Genomic DNA, 17879 nt, shown 5'->3' on the forward strand with positions numbered 1-17879 from the left:
AACATGAATAGAACAGTTATATTAGCCTGCTGGGCAAAATTCTCGAAATCAAAGACTATGTTGTAATAAAGTGTTGGATATCTCATGTAATTTATTGGATGATCTAGTGAAAGTGAAAAACAGAATGGTTTTAAGGATATTGGTTGTTTATCCATGATTGCATGGCTGACTGGGAGCTGTAACCTGCTGCCGCTACTCAGCATCATGAGCGTTCAGTGTTATTGTTATCAGTTTTTCAGTGTTCTATTGTTTACCTGGAAAAAGCCAAAATTCAAAATTTGAAGTACAGTTTCTACTAGAATTCTATTTTGTTTTCAGCTTTTCTATAATTATTTTTTTGTCTAGTCTGTCAAAGGCTTAAAGATATAAATCGGTGATTTATTTTATTAATTTTCCTTATATCAGTTTTTGTTTGGAATGTGTGTTAACATCTCAATTGAGAATTACAGGGGATCCCTGGGTGGCTCAGTGGTTTGGCACCTGCCTTTGGCCCAGGGTGCGATCCTGGAGTCCCAGGATCGAGTCCCGTGTCAGGCTTCTGGCATGGAGCCTGCTTCTCCCTCTGCCTGTATCTCTGCCTCTCTCTCTCTCTATGTCTATCGTGAATAAATAAATAAAATCTTAAAAAAAGAGAGAGAGAGAATTATAACTTTCATCAGAATAATAGGACTTTCTTCCTAATTTTTGCTCTGTGCTTTGTGTTTTAGCTGACATGAATATTGTTACCTTAGTTTATATTTTCCAATATGTCTTTATACTTATTTTATTTGTTCTTTCTTTGTCATGTCTTTTAGATAATTCCTAAAAGTATTGTATAGCTAGATTTCATTTTTTAACCTAGTGAGAACCTTTGTCTTTTAAGGATATTTTAACTCATTTATATTTATTGTCAAATTGATCTAATGGGTTTTACTTCATTGATCTTGTTTTAAGCTTTTTGTTTCAAATTCTTATTTGGTTTCATTGTGTTTTGGACTTTTTGCTATTTGATTTAAAGTTTATCTTTGTTTAATTTGGTTTTGATTTTTTGAATTTGTGGGAACATTCCCAGTTATTTACTAGTTAGCTTGTTTTCTAAAATGTCCCTGTCATTACTATATCAAGTAACACAGGGCGTGGCATTTACATTCTCATTGTTTGCTTAGTGACAGAAGCTATCCTCTCACTGCTTTGAGTCTTTGATAGGCTGTTAGCCTCCACTTTAGGTCATGTGATGACCTAAAGTGGGTACTAGCTCCATTCCCTTTCTGTAATAATGGAGCCCATTTATGGGGCTTCCCCCCAACTTTTTTTTTTTTTTTTTTTTTTTTTTTACAATATACTTGACTATTTAGGGAAGTAGGGTGATAGATAACACTCTATCTTGTCTTGGAAACAGTGTGGAAGGAAGAAGCCTGTAGTGGTTGCTAGGGGTATCTTTAAGAAAACAATGTGTTGCAAAGTTATTTTTAGAGACGGAAGTCTTGTCTTTTTCATATTTTTTTATAGCAGATAATTATGTTGCTGGACTACCAAGATGTAGGGAGTGAGGTGAAGCTGAGAACAGCCTCTCCAGGATTGCAGGTTATGGTGAAGTTCTTGGCAAGAGACTCGTCTTAGTGTGGTATGTGGAAAACACATGAGCTGAGGAGGCAAGAAAGCCTGTTTTCCAGCTTTGGTTCTTTGTTATTCTTTGTGACTGTAGCAAAATGCTCAACTTTTTTGGGGGCCTCAGGCCAGATCTATTAAATAAGAAAGATTACTCTCTGAGATCCTTTCTAACTTTAAAATTCCATGGCTGACCAGGGTACCAAGGATAGCAAAGAAGTTTCCATTTGACAGCATTTTTATTTTTAATTTCATTAAGCAAAGAAGTCAGCTTGATTTCATCTTGCAGAGTCAAGAGGAAAAAATCACTTATCTTACTACTTTGAGTAAGGAGAGTTAGAAGAAGGGATCATATATGACTTCTGTATTTCTGCTCTGACCTAATATTAGATAAGTGACACATGTTGTGCTGGAGATCCCAGTTATAATACCTGGAAGTAGTTTGGTAATAGAATGACTCAGAGAAATGTCAAATCACTACTTTTCCTTAAGAAAATGAGGATATTTATCTACACTCCCAGAAGATTATTGTAGGATGTATGCTTGTCTTGAGATTGAGAATGCTGGGAGGTAGACCCACTGTGTGATAATAATTAGACATCAGACTAAAGGTCACACTGAAGGTCTCTTATTGATGAGCTCCTGAGTGGTAAAAAGGCTGCTAGCATTGAATTCATGTTTCACAAGATCAGCAATAGGATGCTGCCCGAGCTGGCTTTTTGTCATAAGCTGAGCTGGGAATGGTTACAAGCTGGGTGAGAAGACAGAATTTTGAAATAATGAACATGTCACAATTGTGAGAGAATGAGGAAACAGTGCTGACTGAATAAAATCTATACAGCAGTCAAAGGGTGACTCTTTTGAAGAAAGGTTTTGTTCTGGCTCAATTCTGGAGGATGAACCACTGACAAAGGATCATCCACAGCAGCATGGAAAAGATCATGCAGCAGACATTGGTTGCTTCTCTTCTCTATAGTCATCACGTTGGGGAGTTTTATTTCCCTCTCTACCAACAGCTTCTAGGGAAAAAAGAGAATTGTTTCATTTCAGAAATGAATTTTGTTCTAGTAAATAAAGACATGTCATGAATAAATCCAAATAAAATTCAAAATAAGTTAGAAGCTTGGATTAAAAAAATACAGGTGATAGGCTTTTATGAAGTGCCATTGTATGGTAGGCCCACCTAGGAATGCAGAGATCAACATTCAGTGGCTTCTGTCCTCAAGAACTTAACTTGAGTAAAGCAGACAGATAAATAGCTAATACTTATTTTTTTTTTCTTGGTAGAACTTTGTTACTGGTGGTAACAACCTGAATTCTAGACTCTTCTTGGGACTCTAGATTCCTCTTTTCTTCAGCCTGTACATAGAGGGGTACTGTATGTCTTTATCATGCAGAAAGTTACTCATCTTCTGCTGGGTGATTTGGGTATTGAGTTGCTAAACAGCTCTGTGCAGAGGAATTGATGTCATGGCCATGGGCTTGCAAGGTTAAATTTTTAATACTACGTTTCATTAAGTTTTTATAGAGCGTCTACTCTATGCAAGGCTCGGTGCTAGATGTTTTTTTTTTAAGATTTTATTTATTTATTCATGATAGACACACACACACACACACACAGAGGCAGAGACACAGGCAGAGGGAGAAGCAGGCTCCATGCAGGGAGCCTGACGTGGGACTCGATCCTGGGTCTCCAGGATCAGGCCCTGGACTGAAGGTGGTGCTAAACCGCTGAGCCACCAGGGCTGCCCTCAGTGCTATTGAGACTACAAAGTAAGATAGAATCCCTGTTCTCACAACTTTTATAGTCCAGAGGGAGATGAGTAAATGGGTAAGTGAAGCCCAGGGTACATGGAGGAATACAGGAGTGACTAAATCATTAGAATGCACAGGAGAGAATGATGCAGGGAGCTTTGAGTGTGTTCTCATAGAACTAAACAATCTCAAAGAACCTATTTCTTCAATGGTTGTAGTAAGCTGTGCTTAAAGCTCTGTTTTTTCCCAAGAGCTGTACATTTCTGATGTTAAAGATAATAATAACAGCCAAGATTTTCGTAGTGTTTTAGTCTATGTCAGGCACAATTCTAGTGTTTTATGTATAACTGGTTAAGTGATCCTACAGTCGTCTTATAAGGTAGGTATTAGTATTAAGTAGAAACTGAGGCACAGAGCAGCTGAGTAGCTTGACCAATGACAGTTTGTAGTAGAACTGGGCCTTGCTTCCAAAGTACATGTTCTTAACTTCTGTGTGAAGTTAAGCTGTCTAAAATTAAGAGAGTTGACTAGTGGAGGAACCATTGTGCATTTTTGTAGGTACAGCAGCTTAATATTAATGAGTCCATAGCTGAACATCTAGGTGGAAAAAAATATCAATACATATGCTTGTTTTCTAGAAATGAAGCTGCATATTATTATAGTTATTGTAATTGCCCTTTAGCAGCTATAAAACTAGAATATTTTATTTGAAATTAAAGGAAGATACCTTTTGATCAAATACTATTCCCTATTATTTACAGAGAGGGGCTTTTTAAAATTTTGAATATATGTAAAGAGATTGCACAGCCTCCCACAATCACTGAATCCCACAGCTCTTTGAGTTGGGGATTTCCTGTTAATCTCAGTGTCTTCTGGACAAGGAAGAGACTACTTTCTCTATCGCTTATCCGTTGAAATGTTGGTCTCTTTTTTACAACACTGGAGGCCTTTAATTTATAAGCTGGATTTGTAAATTGAAGGGGCCCAGTCTGGTTAGGTCTGTGGTGCATGTGGCTTAGCTCCATGCCTGAACCACAGGAGGACCGCTATTTGCTGCACTGAGGGAGTTAATAAGAGCTTTTGTGACCTGGTTTGCCCACTGTTTATAGGCTCGAATCTAGATGATCTGAAAGAAAAAAGAATGGGATGAAAAAGTCGAAGTTATGGTTGTAAACTAGAAGGGAAGTTAGAATTTTAAAACCAGCATCAATATAGCACAGACAAGAATTAGAAGTTAGGAAGAGCCTAAGAGAAAAGATTTTTAATTAAAACAGCACTCAAGACATTTGAGATTATTATGATGATTTTAAATTAGCAACCCTTTGGCTTTAAAAAGAGTCAAGGACTTGACTCTATCTGTGGTTTATTACATGTAAACACATAGAAAATTTAAAAGGAAAAGTTAATCTTTTAATGTAAAACTGTTTTGATTTATGGCTTCCTGGACTTTGAAAGACTCCTTGCCCCTTGGTTAAATACATTGAGTTGTTCTAAAACTTAATAAAATATATTTTTTGTGCATCAACAGGCATTTTATTATAGCAATTAGAAATATCATTAGGAAGATTATTGAAAGCAGTAGGTAGCATAAAGCTTGAATGGTATTACTAAAGAAAATGAGGTTTCAGACATTGGATACATTAACTAAAAGAAGAAGTAAACTTTTCATGTGCTGCTGAAATCAACTATGAGATTGAAGAAACTTACAAAGATAAGATTTCGTGTAAATGTGTTTTCTGTTTTGCTTTTTAAAAAAATTAATTTTATTTAGAGAAGGAATACATACTTTTGTTTTTAAAGAAAAGCATTACAGATCAGAGTTTCCTTTGAGTACCACTGTCCCATCCTCCCAGAGGTCATCATTTTGTCATTTATTCCATCCAAGAGGTTTTTTTGAATATTTATATGCATGTTTGTATGCATAGAATGGGTATGTTGTGCATAAATGTTAAAAAAAAATAACCATGGAATGTATGGTTTGCTTGTTCATTTTACTTATGGCCTTCCATCATGTTTTGTTTTTAATTCTTCAATGATGTGACTAATGGCAGCCGACCTTTATGGAGTAGTTACTATGTGCTAGATAAGATATTTAGCATTTTTCTTATAATTTAGTTTAATAATCTTCATAAGCCTCAGTGGTGAGTAAAAATAGTTGGTTTTATATGAATACATTTTCACCATCCTTATATCTCACATGTACAGTAAATTACTAATGCCCAGAGTTTATTCTTTAATAAGACCTCAAAAATAAACATGTGGAATGATTTGTAAAAGTTGGTAAGAATATAACTTTTAGCTCTGTTAGTTTTGTTATTCTTGTCCAGTCAGCCTTTCGCTACCAAGTCCCTGGAGTGGATGCCTTTGCTAAGCCAGAAGGCCAGGAATGTCAGGGGGACTCCTGCTCACCTTTCAGGAATGAAGAGGTAGTTTGTGTCATATTTGACTCATTCTAAATGAAGAACAGACAGCCCCAGACATTTCCTCACTGGTTAATGGTTTTAAAAGCCTTTGCCTGTGATGATGTCCTTATTTGGGAGAACAGTTACAGGATCCAAGTCCTAGGTGGAAGGAGGTTTGTTTTTGGAAGATGCTCTACGCTGTGCCCTTAGTCATTCCTGTATGAGGAAAACAGAGAGGCTGCTGCAGTAGGAGCTCAGAGGTTTTCTTATGGGAATTGGTAGAAAGGGAGTGATACTGAGAGGGAAAAAAAGGTTGTGTTTATTATGTATTCCCTGATTTTGGAGTTTGGAGGAAGGTATTTTCAAAATTTCATGACAAAATAAAGAACTTTTAATGAATGAGATAGCTTTTTAGAAGGACTTATTTTTTTTTTTAAGATTTTATTTATTTATTCGTGAGAGACACAGAGAGAGGTAGAGAAATAGGCAGAGGGAGAAGCAGGCTCCTCTCAGGGAGCCTGATGTGGGACTTGATCCCAGGACACTGGGATCATGGCCTGAGCCAAAGGCGGATGCTCAACCACTGAGCCACCCAGGCATCCCTTTAGAAGGGTTTAAATCCCAGGTCTGCTGCTTAACTAGCTGGGTGACCTTGAAAAAGCCACTTTATGCTGTTTCAACCAAATGATAATAATATCCACTTTGTAAAGTTTGTGGGGCTGAAATTATATAAAATATTTTATACATTGGGAATTGTTGTACAAATGTACGAATATTAGGTGATATTCTTACTATTTTTATTACCATAATTCTTGTCAAGGCTGTCTGCAGTTTGCCTCTTCTAACTATTGCCTCAATAATGAATATTTAATCTGCTTGTTACTTTTATCCTTTATTACTTGTAGCAAGAGAGGCTCTGCTAGGGCTCTGTTACTTTTCAAATAGAAGAAGAGGCCTTATTGCTGAATCATTTAACAAATATTGAAGGCCTAATATGTATCTGTCACCATTTCTTCAGGCCCAGTATAAGAGCTGAAAAGGTCATTGACAGTAACTCTCCAGGAGAGATTTGCTGAAAGTCCCAGTTATCATCATCTCATTGTCATTATACTTTCTAAATATTTTTTTAATTTATTTATTCATAGAGACAGAGAGAGAGAGACAGACAGGCAGGCAGAGGGAGAAGCAGGCTCCATGCAGGGAGCCGGAGGCGGAACTGGATTCCTGGTCTCCAGGATCACACCCCTGGCTGCAGGCGGCGCTAAACCGCTGCGCCCCCGGGGCTGCCCTCATTATACTTTGGTGTTTGTAGGTTTTTTGATATTTTTGTCTTCAAGATAAAAGCAAACAGCTGTAAATTGACATCTATCTACTTTAAAAAGTATTTGTAATAAATTCTGTTGTAGTGGGACATTGTTTGAAAATACAATCAAACTATCTTGCTGTGATTTCTTTTTGGTTATAATGCTCAAGTTATTTTGAGATCTCAAATAACATTCAGTAGAGTATGAGGTGTTTGTGTTTATCAGAACAAGACATGGGTGAATGATGGCTAAGAAGTGCTAAAAGTAAGCTCTCATTTCCAGATAGGGAGGTGGCTGCACCGAGTTTCCATTTGGTGCATATCAGGGTCCTCATTTAATGGGGAAATGATCTTTGTGTGAAAGCCCAATCACAAGTCTGAGTTTCTTATTCAGAATTTGTTTATTATTTTGCTCCCTTGTCATTTCCCTAATGCTTTTTGTAACAAAAGATTATAGCAACTCAGAATCCCTGGAAAGAACAAGCCCCTTTAGCTTGTTGAACAGTCAGTCATTGGACTGCCTCTCTGGGAGCCAGAAATCGGACATCAGTTGTTTAAGGCAACTAGGAAGTCTCCAATTTAAATCTCATTTGCCATTTGATTGATGTGCTATTTATTATACAAAAAACACTACTGGTATATGCTGTTTCTTAGGAAGACCCGAGTACTTTAGAGGAGACACACACACACACACAAAAAAAAAAACAAACCGTTGGTTTTATTGTTTCTCTTTTGGATAGTTCTAAAAAGCTAACACTTTTGACTTTACTGGTGGCTTCCTTCGTCATCTCTGTTTATGCTCATTTATTTCTTAACCTGCTCTTTGTGGCAAGCCATCTCTGTCCTGAAGTTATACCAATGAAAAAAGTTAAATCTAATTTCAAAGTGATCTGTGAAATTCCATTCCATATTTTAAGCTTAGCCCATTGGAAATATATTTTTCTTTATTTATTTTGCTGCCCCACCCATGCCCTCACCGTCTGAGGTATGGGTAGGTGTATTTTTTGGTTTGTTTTTAATTAATCTCTTAAACTCACCTGTTTATAGAAACTGAGCATTTCCCCTTTTCTGAAAGGCAGTTGTGGCAAGAGTCCCTTGTTTTCTTGAGATCACAAGCCAGGGGTCCCTAGAGGAGTCTAGTGTCTGCACAGTCACATCTGCTTTTTCAAATGAGAAGCAAGAAATATTTTAATCTGCCTTGACTACAACTAAACTCTTTTTTTTTTTAAACTCTTTTTTAATAGAGTTCAAAATTAGTTGAATTCTCTGAGCTTCTGGTTTATAATACTGAAGAACTTGTACATGGAGTAGATAAAGGATGGAGTAAGAATTTCTGATTCAATTGCATGTTATTTATTGTGGAAAGAATGTTTTCCCTACAGACTGGCTAGGAACAAGATGTTTAAACATAAGCCAGGGTGGAGACCTATTTGTTTGGTCAGCTTCAGAGGAGCCACATTTCCCTACTTGTGATGCGTCTGCCAACTATTCTGTCCCCCCACCCCGCCTGATGCTTCAAGTTTCTTTGGAATTTTTACTTAAGGCTCTGTTGGATAAGGCAGTGATACAGTGCATACGTGGCAATTAGAAAGGCTAAAGGCGGTTTTCTGGAGAAACATGATTTTATCATGTCATGACTTTTTGCTGGGCTGTGAGTGTGTATGTATGTGTGTGTGTGGGGGGGTGTATTTATATAAAATGGCTTTTTTCCTTTCTCCCAGTCCCCCTCTGCTGTTAGTCTGTGTATTCACATAGCTGGATGGCTGCAGGACTCCATTTATCACAGACGGTGGGAGGGGGTGTGAAGATATGAAAGGGTTACTGTTCACATTTCCTGTGTAATTCCCTCTGATCTTACTGAGCTGTAATTTCTTTCTTGATGTTAAACATTCCCAGGCTCCTATAACCTTCTAGCCTGCTTGCTCTGGCCAAGTTTGTCCCAGGTGATCATGTAGGCGAAACTCCTGTTTTTAAAGACTAGAAATCTCTGCTTTCTTCGTGAGATAGGCTTCATGCTCATTCCTTTGCAATCCCAGAAGAAATCCCTGCGATTTAACACAAGAACAGTGTATAATATACTGGTTTTAAAAATAAAATTTAGCAGCCAAGTTTGTTGTCCAATTGGTTTGTGTAGATTTTTAAATCTCCTGATTCCTAGTGAATTTTTAGTTAAATGAAAGCCCATTTATCTATTAAAGATTACATTCTTTCTCCTAACAACACACTTGAAAAGTGAGTTCTGAATCTAAAAGAGTTAAGTTTGACTCCACCATGTTACTTTTAGTTTGCTTAATAACTAGATCATTTTAAGTTGCCTCAGATGCAAAGCGACTTAGCTGAAACTGCCACATTTCTGCTTCAGTTCAGTTCAGAAGGTTGTAGTTGAGCATAGGGAGGCTACTGGTACTTGTAATTTTCTACCTTTTCTTTGGTTTTAAAAGTATATAGCAGCTCATTTTTATTCTGCAATTTTTTAAAAAAAACTTTGTGGTTGGCAAAAGATTTTCTATTTTTGCCTTTCCCCTTAAGTGTTAGAAGAGAATGCTATGCTCCTGTGAAGCATAAGAGTATGTCAGCAGCTGCTTGTGAATTGATAGGGGCAGGGGGCCCGTGCTCCAGCACTGCCCTCATTGTTAGCTAAGGAGTGTTTCTTTACACACAGCTCTGTGGAAGTTTGCTTGTATTGCTTATAGTGCATCTCTGAGTCTTCATTCAACAGCTTGGGAACTTTAGGGTTTGAGGACAGACAGAAATGAGACAAAATCTCTTTGAAGGAGTTTCTAGGATAATTTAAGCTTGCTGGTATTTAGGCCAAAGTAAACTTTTTGCATTGCTTAAAACAGCAAGATAAAATGCTCTTTATGCACCTTAACCATGTGTAATATGATTTTACATGGAGGTGGGTAGATGAATTTTTGGATTAATTCTGTTTGGATCTGCCTTAGGGAACCAACAGGAATGGTTTATTTTTCTCTTTCACCATTAGTTCCCCTAAGCCTTAAACAGAGCCTGCCATGCAGTTGGCTTTCAATAATGGTTGAATGAATGAATTTGACTGGCGGATTACTTTTGTAGATTCTTAATTGTTCTGTATGTGCATGATTATATATATGCCTAATAATATTTCACTTACCCTTCCTGTTAGTCCCTAATGATAGATCCTGTTCAAAGTCCTTTATTATTAAACAGTTAATTCCCTCAAAACATTTTGTGCCTAAGTCCATAAAAGTTGTACACCTGGCTGGTCTAACCATGCCACTGCTGTGTCGTAGAAAAACAATGAGTATTTAAGTAATAAATTACTTAAATAATCAATAGTCTTTTAACATTTCTGAAAACTGGTAAGCCCCTTCACTATTCTCATAATGGAAAAACACTTGTATTTTCTCCCAAGGAATATCTATTCCTAAGGCTGTCAGAAAGCACTAAATAGTAATATGAATCATCAACAAATACTTACTGAATAAAATGTGCCACCTAAAGTCTTTTATGCTTTTTAATAAATAGAATATATACACTTAGTCAAATTACACAACATCTTATGGTATATTAATGTGGTTATGTGCTAAGTGAGAGGCCTGAACAAGAATCATACAGCTTAGTAGAAGGAGAAATTGTTTTGACTTGAATTAGAGAGTGGTGAGAGATTTCATAGAGGTAGTGTGAGTTGGGTATTAGACAAATAGTTGAGTTTTAGATATAAAGGAGTGAGGCTATTTTACATTTATAAATACCAGTGATAGTTATCGCACTTCCTATTCCCAACAACATGAAGAAACAACAACAAAAAAGCTTAAGTATATGATAGAGCCTTTTCTCCATTGGTGATTTATTTATTCCTTATTTTTTAGTGCAATTTCAGAATAATTTCCACTGAGGACATACAACTCTGTGAGTTAACATAAGGATCCACTTCAGTAAAAAGTCCCCTCAAATTCAAATTTCAGTGGGAAGACAGGATATGTGTTGAAAAGTTGTCATTATGATTATACTTTGGTAATAAAGACTCCATGGAATCTCAATGGCAAATATAACAGACTTCACAGCTGATTTATTCTTTGACTTGAAGTCTAATATATAAGGAGATAGATCCAAATTCCCTGTTTTTTGTTGTACAGATATAGGTAGCTATAGTAGCTATGTAAAAATATAACTTCATAGAAATTTTTTATCAACCTCTTAAAGATTACTTCTACAATAAAGCAATTACTGTAATAATATCCCAAACAAATCCAGTTCTTGGTTTTGTAAAGCAAATTAAAATATGGCTAAAATTTACATGAGGCCCTTTGATTGTATTTACTTGTTATTGCTTAGTATTAAAAGCAAATACTTTAGTGCATTTAATTTTAGAGCCAAACTTCTATCTCTAGTTTTATTCTATTATTGCATAAACAAAGAAAAAACAACAAAGAAATGAAACTAGCTTCTATAACATAGTAAAGATAGAATAAGATAGAATCTTAAGACAGTCTATTGACTTTTTTAAATGTCTTTTGGCCTGTAGCATATTTATGTGGTCCTAAGCATATTTCTTCATATCCTCATTTGTTCAACTGTTGCTGCCAGTGTGATGATGAAGGGAAACTATAACCAGTGCTTATTTCCCACATTGTATTTTTGCCTCAGTCTTTCAAGGTATCACTAGGTGATCCATGATTAAAGAGTTTGGTGGTCAGCTAATTTTATGAAAGGTGGGTGCATCTCAATGAATATTGATATTTTATTTAACCCAGTATTTCCCAAATGTATTTGACTTTGGAAATGTCCACTGCTGCCTGCCTGCTTGCCTTCCTTCCTTTTAACTTTCTTCTTTCCTTTTCTTTTTTAAGAATATGTTTTAAAATCTCCCGTAGAAAAAGTTTCAGGAACCGTTACTATAAAGTTTACACACACACACACACACACACACACACACGCTGTTTATGTCCATTTTTCTCAATCTCCATCTTTTCTAGGTCATAGGATGGAATATAGAAGGAAAAAGAATAGTTTTTAAGTCTTGCTAGCTATTCTATATCATATGTAGTGGGAAGGAAGCTCCTTTATAAAACAAGATTTGAGATTGTCGCTGTGCAAATAGAGATTCTCTATTTTTGTGCTTAGGGACTGTCTTATTTGTCTCTGTATCTTTAGCACCTAACTGCACCATGCCTGATATTCAGTAAGCATTTGATAATGCTGATGTGGGTGTGTGTTGGGGGAGACTTAATTTCATAATTATTCCTAGGAGAATCCCTTAGTTATTGTCACTTTCAAATCTTTTATTTTTTTAGATTTTATTTATTTATTCATGAGAGACAGAGAAAGAGAGAGAGAGAGAGAGGCAGGGGACACAGGCAGAGGGAGAGGCAGGCTCCATGCAGGGAGCCCAGTGTGGGACTCAATCCCAGGACTCCAGTATCACACCCTGACCTAAAGGCAGGTGCCAAACTGCTGAGCCACCCAGGCATCCCAGTCACTTTCACATCTTAAGAGGAATATATTCTTTTGAAATAATCTTTAAGATATATTTTATTTTAGTTTTGTATTATATCTGTCTTCCCTCAGAAAGAATTTAAGATGGTATTTATTAGTACACATAATATAAAATAAAACTTTAAATAAATGAATAAAGTAACAAAATTGGAGGACTTTTTTACTTCCCAAATTTGAAACTCAATATCACATGACAGTAACCAAGATAGTATGTCATTGACATAATGATAAAATATGCAGATCAGTAGAGTGGAATTGAGAGTCTAAGAATAAATCCTTACATTTTTCGTCCATTGATTTTTTTTTTTAAACAAAGTTGCTAAAGACTATCAATAAACAAGGGGTTATCTTTTAAACACATGGTTCTGGAAAAACTGGGTATCCATATGTGAAAAAATGTACTTCCTCACAAAGACCAATGATAAACAAAAATTAGCTCAAAATTAATTATGGACCTAAAGATAAGAGCTAAAACTATAAAACATCTGAAAGAAAGCATAGAAGAAACTTCATGGCTTTGGGTTGGGCAACAAGTTGTTAGATATAACACCAAAAACATGAAATAATGAAAAAAAATAGAGAAAAAATGGAGAAAAAAATGGAGAAAAAAATGGATAAATTTGACTTAATTAAAATTACAAACTTTTATGCTTCAAAAGACACTGTTAAAAAACTGAAAAGACAAGCCACAGAGAAAATATTTATAAATCATGTCTGATCAAGAATGGTATCCAGAACATATAAAGAACTTCAACACATGAATGATGTAAAGACAAACAACTCAATTAAAAAATAAGCACAAGGGAATCAAGCAGGCATTTCATCAAAAAAGACATAAATGACTAATAATCACTTGAAAGTGTGCTCATCATCATTAGTTATTAGGAAAATGCATGTTAAAAACACAGTAAGATACTACTTCATACCCACTGAGATGCCTGTTGTCAAATAGACACATCATGTCTCCTGTCTAGGATGTGGGAAAATGGGAACTCCCATACACTGTTAGTGGGAATGCGAACTGATACTCCCACCTTGGAAGACAGTTTGATCATTTCTTTAAAAATTAAACCAACTTAACATATGCATTGGTCAGGTTTCCAGAGAAACAAAAGGATGTGTCTATTTTAAGGAATTAGCTCATATAAATGTGGAGGTTTGATGGGTCCAAAATCTGATGGGGAGGTTGACAGGCTGAGGGACTCACGAAGTGGTTATAGTTTGAGTCTATAGCTAAGTCTGCTGGAAACTAGTAAGAGCTGATGTTGCAGATGAATTCTGAAGGCAGTCTTCTGGAGAATTTCCTCCTGCTTGGTGAGGTTAGCTTTTTGTTGTGTTCAGGCCTTCCACTAATTGGATGAGACCCACCCACGTAATGCAGACGAATCTGCTTTACTCAAAGTCCACCAATTTAAATGTAAATTTCATGTAAAAACACTTTTCCGGAATAATGTTTGACCAAATATCTGAGCATTGTGCCCAATCAAGTTGACACATAAAATTAACCAGCACAGCAATTCTACTGCTTAGAGTCTACCCAAGAGAAATGAAAACATATATCCACAAAAAGACTTGCTTGCAATTGTTCATGGTAGCTTTATTCATAATAGACAAAAATGAGAATTCAAATGTCCATCAACTAGTAAATGGATAAGTAAAACATGGTATGTCCATACATTAGAATATTCTTCAGCAATTGAAAAAGTGAAAATACTGATATATGCTATAACATAGATGAACCCCCAAAATATTATGCTAAGTGGAAGATGCCAAATTCAAAAGACTAAAAATTGTATGATTCCACTTTTATGAAATGTCTAGATAGACAACCAGAGGAGTTTTGGGGGTGGCAACAGGGATGACTGCATATGGATTTAAGGGATACTGAACAGTGAAGGAAATGAAATTTTGAAATTGGATTGTAATGATAATTACACACCTCTGCAAATTGACCAAAGCATCATTGAACTTTACACTTATAACAAGTGAATTTTATGGCTTGTAAATGGTACCTCAGTATTGTAAAAATAAGATAGGTGATAAAAATGGGACAAATGGACTAAGGGCCAGGCTTGCAATAAATCTCATAAAAGCCTCTATATTTCTTTGAAGTAGATCACAAATTTTGCTCCAAGTTTTCTAAAGTGGCCATTCTAAGATTAGATGTGTTTATTGTTTGTTGTTGTTTATTGTTGTTCACAAGATATTGTTGTTCACAAGATCAAATTTATCAGCATTTTAAGAGAAACCTAATAATTATAATTCAAAGAAAAATGTATCCTTTTATTCATAGTGCAGCATATTCAACTCTGCCCTCAATAGCATTCTTGTAGTAAACAACTGAAGACTCATTTCTACAACTGTTTCTTAACTCTCCCTTCAATATAGACCAGTGGCTTAACGTCAGGGACATTACACTAAATACAGTAAATGCTGAGTAAAAAGGAAGAAGAGAGGTAGAAGGACAAAGCCAAGAATGCTGCTCTTTGGTGGTATGTCTTAGTCCAGATATGCAGTTTTACAATAATGAATGGCTGTACCAAATAGATATGCAGCAGTCCTGCAGAAGCTTTTTATAAAAACAGTAATAGTTAAGTTTAGCATTTTACTCCCTGGCAAGTACCTGAAATGTAGTTAGTCTCAGTTACAGGTTAGATATGGAGCCATTATTTTTAATAGGTAGATTGGGAGTATGATTGACATCCTCTCAGGAATGTTGGGAACCCTGAGGAGGAAAGTACCAGAATAGACCATCTACCATCTATGAATAGAGGTAGCCTGGAGAAATATGTGCCGATGGGTTATGATTCTCCCTGAGAAACCAATTGGCTCTTCTCCAGCACTTAGACCAAGGGATCATTCAGGCTCTGAAGACAGTATAACATGGCCATAGACATTAAACTTGGAATAGTGTGGTTTTCATTAAATTTTCAAAAGTGGTACATAATGTATTGTAAAGCATTTCTAACAGTTCAATTCATATATTAAGTAAAGAATATGTAGAATAAAAAATTAAAATCTTTTCTCTGTCTCCTTATTTTCATGGTAATATATATTTAAATTATTTCCAGATTTTTGCTGTTATAATGCTGTGATAAACATACTGGCACAGGACACTCCTCCATTTAAATAAAAATGAGTGACCATACAAACACACATAGTTACACAGTTACATATGCATATATATATGTATATGTTTATATGTGTGTGTGTGTATATATATATATGTATATTATCACTTTAGTAACAGCTATTACCTGTTCTATACTTCATAATTTAACATACCAGTATTTCTTTATTTTATATTTTAAAATCACTGTTTTAGACTACTACCAATGATGTTTTATATTTGTAATTCTGGTCTTACTCCAATCATGAGAAAGTATCTAAATTACCATTTGTTAAATTAACTAAAGAACAACCTAAGTATGACTCTTTTGGATTGATTATGTACGTACAGTAGTTTATTTAGGAAGAGAATGTTAATTCTAATAACTTAGCTGAAGTTTATGTTTGGAAAATTGTTTGTTTTATAGTATCCCTGAAAAATGTTGGCCTTTTTATCTTTAAGGAGTAATTTTACCTTGTAATTAATTTTGCACATTATTTCTTAATTATATCTAGGTTTAGGCTTTTGCTTCCAGTTAGGTTATAGAAAGTGGTGGCAAGACATTGTGGCCCTTGTAACAACTTAAAAAAACTACAAAAGTCACTGTTGTGATGATCTGTTATTACATAATAAATTGCTGTAACACTTAGTGATTTAAAACAATTGTTTTATATAGCTTATGATTCTGTGGGTTGGCAATTAAGGCAGATCTCTGATTTTTCTATTTCATGTTGCATTGAATGAGATCACTGGATAGGTGAATTGGTTTGGAGGATCCAAGATCTCTTTATACATATATATGGTGCCTGGGCAGAGGTGGAATTCTAGGTTCACATGACCTTTCTAAAAGCATGGTAGTCTTAGAGTAGTCAGACTTCTAACATTTGAAATATTTTATACCAGAAGTAAACTGATTGGATTGAAGAGATCATCTCCTTACTCTGCCTGTCTAATAAAGGAAAAGATGGGTCCTATTAAGAAAAAATAATATCCAGCACAGTTATATGTTAGTTGCATTTACAGTATTAAGAATACACTAAAAAGTTACATTAGATGTGAAAAGTAAAAATCAATTAATCAATCCAAGGACAAAAAGAAATAGAAATAGATCTGTTAGTGACACTGATACAGGAGCTATCAAACAAGGATTTTATCAGTTATAAATATATTAAAAGAAATAAAGGAAGTGGTTAAAAATGGAGGAAAAGACAAAGAATAGCAACAGAAAGTTGGAATCTCTAAAAAATAAGTACTCTAGAGTTGAAAAATATATATGAAGTTAAGATTTGCTTTTAATAATAGTAGGCACAACCAAAACTTAACTAGAATAAGTAAACTCAGGAACAGTTCAGTGGGAAAATATACAAGCTAAAGCACAGGAACAAAAAACCAAGAATGGAAAGAACAATACAGGATAAGAGACATATGGGACTGGATCATTTTATCTAATATACATATAATTGGAGTCCCAGGAAAAGAGAAGAAGCAAAAACAATATTTGAATTTTTTTTTATTTATTTATGATAGTCACACAGAGAGAGAGAGAGAGAGGCAGAGACATAGGCAGAGGGAGAAGCAGGCTCCATGCAGGGAGCTCGATGCGGGACTCGATCCCGGGTCTCCAGGATCGCGCCCTGGGCCAAAGGCAGGCGCTAAACCGCTGCGCCACTCAGGGATCCCCAAAAACAATATTTGAAAAGATAGTCACCAAGGATTTTCCAAGCTGATGAAAGATTGCAATCTGCAGTCAAGAAATTCAAGAAACATCATGAACCCCAAGCAAGATTAATATAAAGAAAACCACACGTGGATACAACATAATGAAACTTGAAGAAACTAGGTTGAAAATCTTAACCCAAGGAAAGAAACCACAGCAACTTCAAAGGAGCAATGATAAGATTTACGGCAGACTATTCTAACAGAAATTTTTAAAATTAGAACACAATGGAATGACATCATTAAAGTTTAAGTTCAGAAAGGAAAAATATTGCCAACTTAAAACTTTATGCCCAGTAAAAGTATTAAAATGAAGGCAAAATAAGGATATTTTTAGACAAAAGATGGGAGACTTTATTACAGGTAGAACCATAGTACAACAATATTAAAGGAAGGTATTCAGTTTAAAGAAAAATGACCCCAACTGGGATCATATAACTTTAGGAAAAAAATGAAGAGCATAAATATGTGAGTAAATATAAGAGATTTTTGCCTATTTAAAGCAGTAATAACAATATCTTTCAGGCTT

General features: G+C 35.4%; 1 protein-coding gene across 16 annotated transcripts in view; it reads left to right on the plus strand.

Annotated features, from left to right (window-relative positions):
* ZNF438 (zinc finger protein 438) overlaps nt 1–17879 on the plus strand; it is a 402501-nt gene that overhangs the window by 289783 nt on the left and 94839 nt on the right. Inside the window, exon 1 of one of the 16 annotated variants that reach the window (XM_038529894.1) lies at nt 2958–3076. The exons of 14 other annotated variants lie outside the window; for them this stretch is intronic. In XM_038529894.1, the coding sequence (XP_038385822.1) occupies nt 3058–3076 (19 nt within the window). In that variant the 5' untranslated portion in view covers nt 2958–3057. Of the gene's footprint in view, nt 1–2957; nt 3077–3702; nt 3722–17879 lie in introns of those variants that run through there. One more of the 16 variants, XM_038529909.1, reaches the window with a different exon arrangement.

Source organism: Canis lupus, chromosome 2, assembly GCF_011100685.1.
Source record: "Canis lupus familiaris isolate Mischka breed German Shepherd chromosome 2, alternate assembly UU_Cfam_GSD_1.0, whole genome shotgun sequence".
NCBI lineage: Eukaryota > Metazoa > Chordata > Mammalia > Carnivora > Canidae > Canis > Canis lupus.